At 38.3% G+C, this 12,300-nt stretch overlaps 1 protein-coding gene across 2 annotated transcripts in view; it reads right to left on the bottom strand.

Annotated features, from left to right (window-relative positions):
• The window catches only part of DOCK4 (dedicator of cytokinesis 4), a gene marked incomplete at its 5' end in the record, with an annotated part of 498,756 nt that overhangs the window by 188,069 nt on the left and 298,387 nt on the right, over positions 1–12,300 (bottom strand). For both annotated transcript variants that reach the window (XM_079712023.1, XM_079712022.1), the window contains one exon: positions 2,762–2,887. In XM_079712023.1, coding sequence (XP_079568149.1) covers positions 2,762–2,887 — 126 coding nt within the window. The remainder of the gene's footprint in view (positions 1–2,761; positions 2,888–12,300) is intronic.

Consider the following 12,300-nt stretch of genomic DNA (forward strand, 5'->3'; position numbering starts at 1 on the left):
GAATAAGAATGGCCCCTTAGGGTGGGAGGAGGACACCGCCTGACCTCCCATGGCATTCCTGACACATCAGCTAGCTTTGTTCCAAAGCGTCTGGTGGATGGAAACTTAGTCCTTCCTGATATTCAGCAACGGCTCGAGCTCTGCTTTGTACAGTCTGTTAAGACATTTAGAGCTTGGCTGTCCAATTCCATAATGACTGCCACATGTGGCAACTGAGTCCTTGAAATGTGACTTGGCTGAAAAGAGATGTGCTGTAATGTATAGTAGTTACCAGCCTTCAAAGACTTAGGTTGAAATAGCGTAAAATAACTCATTACAAATTTTTTATATGGATTACCTATTAAAACGATATTTTGGATGCACTGGGTTAAATAAAATATATTAATTTCATCTCTTTCTTCCTACTTTTTTAAAATGGTTACTAGAAAAGTTAAAATTACATTTGTGGCTCGCACTGTATTTCAACTGGAGAGCATTGACTGAAATATTTTCACTGCCCTCCCTCTCATGGGCTCAGAGGCCAGACCATGGAACTTTCTGTAGAGTTATTTGGTTCGTAGGTGGCAGTGATGGAGCTTCACAGAGGGTAACTTTTCTTCTTTGGAAACTGGGTACTCTAAGAAATAAAGTGCTGAATGACTGACCCTTAGCAACAGGAAGGGTTCAGAGGACTTCGTGACAGGCCGAAAGCACATGGGCAGGTAGTCTCCTTATACCAGGTGACATTCCCAAGACCAACCCATGCAAAAGCCAGACCAAAGGGCAAATCTCTGTTTCCACGGTTTTCGCATCCCAAATAGAGTGTGGCATTGATGACATTCTGTGATCCTCAAGAAGAGTTTTGTGTACGTTCCTGTTAGTGTCAGGACCACAGATAATTCATTCTGCAGAAAGGCAGTAACTAAGTTAATGAAGGTCCTGTAGGTATAAACACATGCTTCACCCATCCTGATCCTTATTCACAATACTAACTCTGAAGGACAAGTCTAGAAAAACAAAAGAAAAACAAACAAACAAAAAAACCCATCATCCTAGCAGACTGTCAATATAACACTGGGATCAGAAATGCTGTTCACATATATTTTCTTATTGAAAACTCAGCTCAAGTCTTCATCAGAGCCACCAGTGAGAATTAACTGACAAGTCAAAATTCTAAAAAAATAACAAAGGAAAACAAAACAATGGCTGTTATGTTTGCGAATGTAAAACATTCCATTGAGTCGTAAAGTTGCTTTCAGCTGTTTAAGTTAATACACACATCTTTCCCTTCTCCATCTAATTTGAAAGACTCAGAAGCCAAAGAAGAAAAAATGAGAGAAGAAAAAGAAGAAAGTGCTTTAAAAAAAATCTCTTGCAGTCTTGGGCACTCCACACATGTGTCTGGCAGGACTGATTCCCTGGTCAGTATGAACCTCGCCATAAGGTGGTGTGGGAAAGGGACAGAAGTGAGCCTTATTCCACAGAAAGCTCGTTTTCATCATTAAAGCCAGACAAGAGCTGCATGAGCACAGCACACCCCAGACAATTATTCAGCCAGTGAAGTGTCATGTTGCTTGATATTTTTCCATTTCTCAATGATACTGCTCAGAGACCAAGCTGAGGAATTCTTTTAGCAGCTGGCTGCATTCTGTTCTAAAATGTGCTTTTTATATTAGATTTACCCATCAATTTGCTTCCCAGTGGGATGAATTTTTTTTCTTTTTTGTTAAAGAGGAAATACCAGCTATTTATAGCAACTGAAGGAAATGATGAATGGTTGCAAGAGCCACTAAATAACATGCCACCAAGTAAACAGTGCTGTAAACAGTCATTGTTGACAATAGTTAACAGAAGGTGCTCAGGCAGACTGGGTCCCTAAGCTAGGTCAGGCCATCTCAGAAAACTTTCCAGGCTGTTCCCTTAGGCTTTCCTGCATGAATGCATTTCCATCAGGAGATCACAAAATGCCGCGACAGTCAATGCCAGTCAGTTTCTGCATCATGTTAGGTCTTTATGGACAACAGTCCTACCATCAGTCTCATAACTGCGCCAGGGGCCTGTCAGATGCAACTTCCATTGCTTGCTTATGACACATGGGATTTAAACAGTGATTTAAAGGATCTCAATTCTAAAAATACTGTCGACAATTTGAGACTATTTGGTCTTTCTATTTTTTTTTCTTGGTTGTGGAAAGTAGGATGTAGAGCCCTGAGAAAGACTATTACTTGGCATTTACTTTGATGGTGTGAATCTCCTTAACTTCTACCATTTCCACTCAGAAACAAACACTTTTTTGGAGTCTCTTTTGGTTGCTAATATAGATCTGATTTATATATACAAATAGAACTAGGAGATGTATAGAAATACATATTGCATTTGCATATGGCTGCTTATTTATATACACATATACATACATATCTCTGGTGGAAAACTCCTCCAAAAAGGCTAACCATTGCTTAATAACTGTTCTTGTCAAAACCTGTATGGATTTCCCCTAAGTGACTTCAATAACACTTCCCACCAGAGGGTAAAATATTTTCTGTATTCAACTTCAGTTTTCCTATTATGGTCATAATGAAATGCAACCATGACCCCCACAAGTTATCCACCCTAATATAATAAAAATGTAAAGATTTTTTAAAAAAGGAATTACATATCTCATTTTATTCTTAAGCATGGCCCATTTGAACTCTTTGAAGCTGACAATTTGAAAAATTTCTCAAGCGTCAAAAGCAGACAAAGTAGTCACATTTCATCATGTAGTGCATCCCAAGTCACTTACCAGGCATAATAATATTAGAAAAACCCAATTTCCGGGTGATGGATACTCCATGAGAAAATACTGATGAGTATTCCCTTCTGATTTGTTCAATGTCTCCATGCAAGAGTTGTAGGGAAACTGCTAAACCTAAAACAAATGAGACCAGAGTTAAAAAAAGAAGGACAGAAACAGCATGAACAGGAACTGAAATTGTTTCAACAAGCCCAAATCTATGGTATCATTGTTTTAAACTGAAGATTAATATTCAGACAAAATTGATGGAATCTATAAGACAAATATTTAGAGAACACTTTTCCAACTTGACTACCTGAGTTTTTCCACTTACAAAGAAGGTTCCAAGAAGCTGGAAAAAACCTGAACAGAACACTAAGACGAGGAAGTTTGGCTTCCAGTCCCATCACCCGCTTCTCCAGCACCCTGCCAGACAGAAACACCCCTGCACCAACCTCATCCTAGCAAATGACAGGGGCTATCCAGCCCTGGAAGATATTGATCTTAAAATGGGAGTTCTAATTTCTTTAAAACTCTATAAGGCCTGTGAATAATTACTAATCAAATGTCATAAACATGAACACAAAGCTAAACACATAAAAATTCAAGGATCTTAAGGATATTCAGAGATTTTAAAAAAAAATTTAAGAAAGGTGATTGTAATAAAACCAAGATTATATTCTTAATATTATATACAGTAGAAACTCATAATCACATTATTTTCTACTGAGCAGAATTGAGCAGGATGCAGGCCACTTGGATAAACAAGAGGGAATTTAGTCAGTAAAATAGTAAAATTAAATTTTTTTGTTACCCCAATTATAGTGACATTACCACAGCGGGATATACTGAGGACATTGAATGATATGTTTTTCATACCTTATTCTCCCAACTCTAGCTATAGGAAAAAATTAATGTCCTATCTTTTTGAATACTTATGTTTGCCTATTTCCAACATGCTGTTTCTCTTTCAGTCTTTTAATTCCCTGTTCCTTTTTTCTTCTATTATTTTAAAACAAAAAAGACAAAAAAAAAAAGTCCCTCACTTACATTAGTGATAGAAAATGAAACCAGTCAAAGGTGACTTATGTTTTTAAAAACTTTCAATCATCATTAACCTGAATTCAATTTTAAAATGAATTTGGATGGTGGATCAAGAGAATGATAAATCTGTACTCCAAAGATCCTCCATCTACATCAGTACTTACCACCCTTTTCACTCAGTAACATACATACTATTGTGCAAGTAGTCACTCCCAATTCCTAATGCACAGCACTACAATGCTATCTGCAATCATACACCATAAGCATGGCAACAATCATGCTGGGATGCAATAGAAATGCAAGACATTTGCCATGCATCTAGATTGGAATCTTCCTTTCACTTGTCTTCAGTAAAATGAAGAAACAAACAACAACAAAAGTAGTGTTTTGTTGGTTTGTTTGCTTGCTTTTCAATAGAGTGGGTAAAACATCAGGAAAATTTGTTTTTTTTAAAAAGTACTAGGCTCGGAAAGAAGATGGAGCCTTTCCTGGGGTTGGAATCTGACCTAGATGAGGCATACCCAAAAGGGCAATGACATAAGAAAAGAAGGGCAGGATGTGGCTGCATCACTGTGTCCTTTGGTGTGTGGATCTAATAGAATGTCGGTGTCAGAAAGTTGTGAGAATTAGATTAAATCTGGCAGGCACTCAGAAACTTTAATTAAATCTTCATCCTATTTTCACCTAACTATCCTTTAGCTCCCTCCCTGCCCCCAGCCCACACGAGATGGATGACTGAAGGTGACAGAGTGGAGGAGCATCAGTCCTCCGATAGCCGCATGGAATGAAGCAGGGGAGAATGAGTCATCTGGATGGTTGGATGTGGACAACTTTGATGTGGTACTACTGGTTCCTTTTAAAACCCAGAGGCTGGTGAATGAAGATAAACTAACACATGTTATAATCCATCTGTCTCAGCAGCTATTTCTTCCTGACTCACGCTCTCCCGGTACCCCCACCTCATTACTGGTGTCTCTGTTCTCCTCCTACTTCTGTCCTTTTGCCTTCAAAACACTCACCCACACTGTCACCATCATTATGAACATCAGCAGAAGCTGATATTTGTAGAATAGCAGTGTGTGCCAGACACAGTACATAATAACCATCCCTCCTGCTGGACAGAACACTGTTCTAGTACCCCAGGACACTATAAGCAATGCTTTCACATAGAGAATCACAAGCACTAAACAAAATTCTTGAGGTCCTGTGATGTTTTGCAAAGACAGATCATTTTACTAGAACTTCTCATCAAAGGACCTGATTAGAGATACTAGCAACCTTATGTGGTATGTACAATGTAAGAAAAGAACTAAACAGTAATGAAAAAACAAAGAGATCATGCTATTCAGGGTAGAGACTGGAGGAAGGAAATTGACCAGAATTCTTGTTTTGCCCTATTGGAGCCAGAATTCATTTAACCATCAGTGATGTATTTTATTTTATTTTTTACATAAGTTGAATACAGAGGATAAGACAATGAGAAAAGAAAGGCATTCAATCGATGTGGATTCTAAAGACAATTAAAGATAGGAAATAGAGAAAAAATATGTTTTGTGGAAAGACAGATAGATGTAAGCATGAACAAAGAAATGCATCAATGTTCTCGAAATAGCCAGAGCCATTGAGATGAGAGAAGGCAAGAGGATAGAGAGGACCCAAGTAGAAGACAACAGACAGAAAGGAGCCAGCTAATGGATAAGGGAAGGCAATGAGGAAGTGAGAGGGGGAAAACAGACAAAATAGTAGAGGGGAAAAAGGAAAACTAGGCATTCAACAGTTGAATGCATTCTAAAATTTAGTTAGAAGATATGGTAGTTTTCAATCTGAAGGTTTAGAAAGATATAGATGAAAGCCCCAGGCATAATGATTTCATTAGTCTGGCCTACTGATATCAACTTGGAGGGGAAGGTATTGTTGAGGTGACCCAATTTCTTTAGAATGAAGAACTCACCAAGAATCAAGAACTGGAAAGGTCAAGTGGGCCAAGGGCTTGACCACAATGTACTTGGCTCTTCCCAAATCATCAATTCAATTTCCATAAAAACCACAACACTTCACAAAGAAACATCAAAGAGGGGGTGTACTTTCAGGAAGACAAAGAAACATGACATAGTAGTGAATCTACAGGGACCAGCCCACCAAGAGCCACTGCAATACTATTTATTTTTCAATCAGGGAAACTCCTGATCCTGTTTTTATAGTGGTTCTTAAATATCTCGACTAAAATGAACAGGTTGGCTAATGTATGAAGACAAAGAAACTATTCTTCACTACAAAGGGGAGACTTATCAAATATTCGCCCATTCCAATGACCTGAGAATTAGTCCTATCCTTTCAGGAGTGTAGCTTATGATACAGGGTATGTTCACAGTGCAGTATTCTTCTTCCTATTCTCTTTCTTGTCATACAACTTCACTGTCCTCGCCTTACCTGTTACATCTGGGGCTGGAGCAACTTCTAAAATTTTATCTGCACACTTTAACTTACTCCTTTCGCAATTCAAACTGTCCACTTTGGGCCAGACAGTAACTTCCAGCTTGAGTGGAAGGTGGAGGGTGAGAAATAAGGGTGTACACAATAGGGTCTCTGTTCCAAAGAAGCTGATCATCCAATAATGAAAGTAAGACACACACACGTAAGTAGAATATGAAGCAGCAAGGGTTAAGTGCATGATAGGAATATTAAAATAAGGAAAAATTATGACTGATTGAGGGAATTTGAAAGTGCAGGGAAGATTTTTTTTTAATTGGGAGTTATGACAACCAATAAGCTAAAAAATTAGGTTAAATTTTTAATTTCACAAAATAGATCAATAATGTTCCACAATCAATTTTTTTTCTGGCTGTTAATATAAATCCCAAAAATGAAATGGCTAAGGGGGAAATGTTCCTCTTATTAGAAGAAACAATCACGAAACAAAACTTTTAAAAATCAGTCTAGATCTTTAAGACCCAATTACAAAGATCTGATATCTAATTTTAAACAGAGGCATAGTCATTAATTAATCTAGAGTCACAAAACAACAGTTTTTCATGATTAAACCTAGCTTACAGAGCAGAACTACAGGAAAGAAAGGCTTGGTATCTGTTAAACCAAATGTGGTTGATTTTTTGGTAACTCTAATTTCTTAGGAATCGGAGCTAACTCACTCTATGATTCTTTTTAAATTCATGAAATTCTGCACTTTTACATAAAAAAGGCAAGCACAGCATGATTTATTAAGTAGCAGGCAAAATTAATTTTAGACTAGATCAGCCATTTTGCCACCAGTGAACCAACTAACACCTAACTGCAAATGTATAGCAACACAAAAATGGAAAATAGTGACAAATATATTTGATAAATACATGCTATGATTAAGTGTGCAGCTTAAGAAGTCTACCATACAGCATCATGACCCTGTCTCAATGTTAACTCCTCTGTGCTTTGGTTTCCACATCTGTAAAATAAAGATGATAATGACACCAACTCCATAAAATACTTTGGGCAATACCTGGTATAAAGGAAGTGCTCAAAAATGTTAGCAGCTGCTACTACAACTACCACTGCCACTGCTGTTATATCACATTATTCTTTCTCTTTTCAGTTGTGCTCATTTGGTATTTTAGCAGTGCACGAATTTTTCTTCAATGACTTCTTTTTTAAAACAATTTTAGAAATTCTATTTAGTTCTTTCTAACCACTAGAAGCTAAGCACCAAGAGGACAAAGATTTGTATTTGCTTTCTTAAATGCTGTATTACTAGTGCCTTGAATAATGCAGACATATAGATGTTCAATATTTTTTTGATGTATGAATTTGAAACTCTCCTTGTTCATTTTTTCATGTTTTCTTTTTCATTATGAACCTATGTTTCTACCTTTTATTTAATCTTTTCCTGATAGTTTATTATCTGAACTTCTAGGAGATATAGCTTAGAGAATATACAAGTAATGCTTAGAAGTAAGTCCTCTAATAATGGGATTGAAAGAACTGTTCTCTGTTTTAAAAAGGTGATGAGGGTACATCATTCTCTGGTGAGACAGAAACTCCAAGCTTAAGCCACTGAATTTAAATTAACTCAGTAGTTTGGAAAAATCCATAGCTATGAAATCCAAGGTAAGTAACTGGTCCCAGTTGAGTAGCCTGAAAACAGTAAATGTATAATCACTCCACACTGCCACTTTCACACCCACGGTGCATAGGATTCCTATGAAAAAAAGCAACACCCACTGAAGTTGAGTCACAATAAAATGATAGTAAAAACAACAATCAATCATGAAATAATCAGCAATGAGGGAGAGGGAGCAGATATAACAAATCATGTCTTGACTTCCATGAGACATTTAAAACTTAAGCCCCCAGTCATCAGGGCCTATATTCACACCCCCCTTTCCTGTTGGAGTGCCTATTTGAGTGTTTACACTTCTGGTATGGAGCTCCCTCGTAATGTCAGCAAGATGTCCCTTCCTTTCTTTGAAGCTTCATTTTCCATTTCTTACCATGTCTTAGTTGTAATTTATCCAGCATTTTTATGTGTTTGAAGGGGAGATTACAAGAGTCAGTCTACCATGTTTCAAAAGCCAATTTATTTTGAAATCCCTATTGTTTTACAATAACACAAGCAGTCTTTGAAGAATATATACTAGTGTGTCTTCAGTGCACAATTAAATTGTAATTGTAAATGGGTAAATTAATTAACTGAGCAAAAATTTACTCTACTTATATAGTATTTAAGAACTGTCAATCTCACCAATATTTAATTCAAAAACTGTCCTTTGCTTCAAAAAATCTGCAAATGTGCCAAATTAAAGTATAAAATAAAGTCACAATATTGATTAAATAACTGACTTAAATGTAAAAAGTACTTAACATTACACAATTACATTTTTCTTTTTAATTCTGAGTTTCTATACAAGTATAGAAGAAAAATGGTAGAATATTAAAGTATATGTTCTAAAAATACATGTGCTAAAAACATCTGAGCTAAGAATAGATGTGCTAATAGTGCAAAAATATTTTCACAAGTGGGATATCCAAAGGTCACATTATAAACCCAAACTAATAACAAACAAATCCCTGAAGTGACGTATGGGGGAGGAAACAAAGAATACAGTTGGCATATAATACAGTTGGCATATATCTATTAATCCTTACTCATTTAATTTTCTCAATCAGAATTTTCATGAAGTTTGATGATCAAACGGAAATGGTCTTTTCTTTCCATATTCAGCATTTAAAAATATCCACATGCTAAGAAAAGACCAAAAATTTTGCTTCATTTACTTTTTCTCAAAATAAAGTGTCAAATAGAGAACGCTGAATTAGTCTCTTTATCTCAACTCAGCCAGAATATTCTAAAGTTTAAGAAAACTCATTTTAGAAAATGGGAGTATTTGAACAAGACTAAAAAGATTTGAAAAAAAAATCATCATATATAACATGGCAAAATCTAAATGAAAAAAGGCAGGGAATAATTTATCAAAGAAGGTCATTTTTTTTTAAGAACTGAGTAGGGAGAGGATACACAAAATACAGCAGGGAGCTCTGAGCAAAGACAGAAACACATAGAATGGGTAAAAGAAATGTCTTTGCCCTGTTTTATTTTGAAATCACTGAGATCTTCTGATTACTAGTAAAATTATTGAAGGCTGTATCACTAGTTTGATTTCTAATAAAACTGTATAAAGGCATTCACTTCTGGGGTATGAACATTTACAGTATCACAACTCTGTGTGGCTACTAATACCACAATCCAGAGAGGGTTATGTTGGGCTGAAGGCAGAATGTAGGGAGAGACAATGAAAGGGAGACGGGGCCAGATTTTGGAAACTTGCCTTGCAACACCACAGGAAGGGGCCAAGCTGGCATCACAAGTTGATGAATCAATAAAACTTGAAATGGGGCATGAGATGAAGAACAGATTTTTATTTGGGAAACAGGATTCTGGCAGTACAACAGAGGAAGATTTGGCAGGATACATATTACGGATAAATTTAACAGTCTAGGTGAGAATTAGAGAGGGATTAAACTTAATATCATAGGTAATTATAGGGGATGAGAACTAACTACAGCAATTATCATGAGCACACAGAGACTGTGAAAGTAAACCTACATTCTAAAACCAGTCTCTTCCACTCAATCCCCAAACAATTTCTTCATCTTTTTTCCACTTTTATTAATTAATACTGCAATTCTGAATCTACAGGTTCCAAACTTTCCAAAAATCTTTGATTTCTGTCTTTGATGTCCTCAATAAACTGTCCCAGGTTTTATTCCAAAATGACCATCTCAGCTGCTTTTTATTTTGTTAATGTGGCAAAATTCATTAAAAAGCTCACATTCTCCCTTAATAATCCCACTTCTAAGGCTTTTAAAAACAATTTTTATTGTAGTTGATTTACAATGTTGTGTTAGTTTCAGGTGTACAGCAAAGTGAATCAGTTATACACATACATATATCCATTCATTTTTTGACTCTTTTCCCATATAGGCCATTAAGAGTATTGAGTAGAATTCCCTGTGCTATACAGTAGGTTCTTATTAGTTACCTATTTTATATACAGTAGCATGTATATGCCAATCCCAATCTCCCAATTTATCCTTCCCCCACTCTAAGGCTTTATTTTAAAGACATATTCCAAAATACAGCAGACATTCCTCACATTATTTCTTATAAATGTGAAAAACTCCAAAGCATTTAAGAGTCCAACAGTGAGGGTTGGACACATAAATTAGGGCCTTAAATCTCAAAGCTAGGAAAATAATGCAACTTCCTTAGGACCCAGTAAATTTTTTTACCTTCTAATTTTTTTTTTTCTATTTGGTACTACGAAACTAAAGAAACAAACTTGAGGCAAACATCTGATAACTGTGTTTTTTATTCATTTGTGAAATAGATACTGAGTGTCTGATAAACACTGGGCATTTTTAAATTTAACTAAATGTAAAAAAAATTTTTAAGTACTACACGCATACATACAAAAGGTTCTATTATGGAGGAGAATCTACTTCCCTACCTCAGTTACTGAGTTCTGTTTACTAGAATTAATCAATGTTTACAACTTCTTGAGTATCCTACCACAGTTTTCCTCTTTTAATTGTGATAACTGTTATAAAGAAGATAAACCAGAGACCGAGATAAAAATAATAAAGGCAAAGTGGTTGTAGAAGGCATATCTGAGAGAGTAACATTCAAGCTTGGAAACAAAAAAATGGCAATGCAAAAGATGAGACGAGAGAGGGGGAAGATGGCGGAAGAGTAAGATGCGGAGATCACCTTCCTCCCCACAGATACATCAGAAATACATCTACATGTGGAACAACTCCTACAGAACACCTACTGAACGCTGGCAGAAGACCTCAGACTTCCCAAAAGGCAAGAAACTCCCCATGTACCTGGGTAGGGCAAAAGAAAAAAGAATAAACAGACACAAAAGAATAGGGACGGGACCTGCACCAGTGGGAGGGAGCCATGAAGGAGGAAAGGTTTCCACACACTAGGAAGCCCCTTCGTGGGCGGAGACTGCGGGTGGTGGAGGGGGAAGCTTCAGAGCCGCGGAGGAGAGCGCAGCAACAGGGGTGCGGGGGGCAAAGCGAAGAGATTCCCGCACAGAGGATCGGTGCCGACCGGCACTCACCAGCCCGAGAGGCTTGTCTGTTCCGCCGCCCGGCACTCACCAGCCCGAGAGGCTTGTCTGTTCTGCCGCCGAGGCGGGCGGGGCTGGGAGCTGGAGCGCAGGGAGAGGATTGGTGCAGCGTGAACACAGCCTGAAGGGGCTAGTGCGCCAAGGCTGGCCAGGAGGGAGTCTGGGAAAAAGTCTGGACCTGCCGAAGAGGCAAGAGACTTTTTCTTCCCTCTGTTTCCTGGTGCACGAGGAGAGGGGATTAAGAGCGCTGCTTAAAGGAGCTCCAGAGACGGGCACGAGCCGCGGCTAATAACGCGGACCCCAGAGACGGGCATGAGACTCTAAGGCTGCTGCTGCCGCCACCAAGAAGCCTGTGTGCGTGCACAGGTCACTCTCCACACCTCCCTTCCAGGGAGCCTGTGCAGACCGCCACTGCCAGGGTCCCGGGATCCAGGGACAACTTCCCCGGGAGAACGCACGACACGCCTCAGGCTGGTGCAACGTCACGCCAGCCTCTGCCGCCGCAGGCTCGCCCCGCACTCTGTACCCCTCTCTTCCCCTGGCCTGAGTGACCCAGAGCCCCCGAATCAGCGGCTCCTTTGACCTCGTCCTGCCTGAGCGAAGAACAGACGCCCTTAGGTGACCTAAACGCAGAGGCGGGGCCAAATCCAAAGCTGAGCCCTGGGAGCTGTGCGAACAAAGAAGAGAAAGGGAAATCTCTCCCAGCAGCCTCAGGAGCGCAGTGGATTAAATCTCCAAAATCACCTTGATGTACCCTGCATCTGTGGAATACCTGAATAGACAACGAATCATCCCAAATTGAGGAGGTGGACTTTGAGAGCAAGATTTATTATTTTTTCCCCTTTTCCTCTTTTTGTGAGTGTGTATGTGTATGCT

The sequence above is a fragment of the Hyperoodon ampullatus genome, assembly GCF_949752795.1.
Source record: "Hyperoodon ampullatus genome assembly, chromosome: 9".
Taxonomy (NCBI): domain Eukaryota; kingdom Metazoa; phylum Chordata; class Mammalia; order Artiodactyla; family Ziphiidae; genus Hyperoodon; species Hyperoodon ampullatus.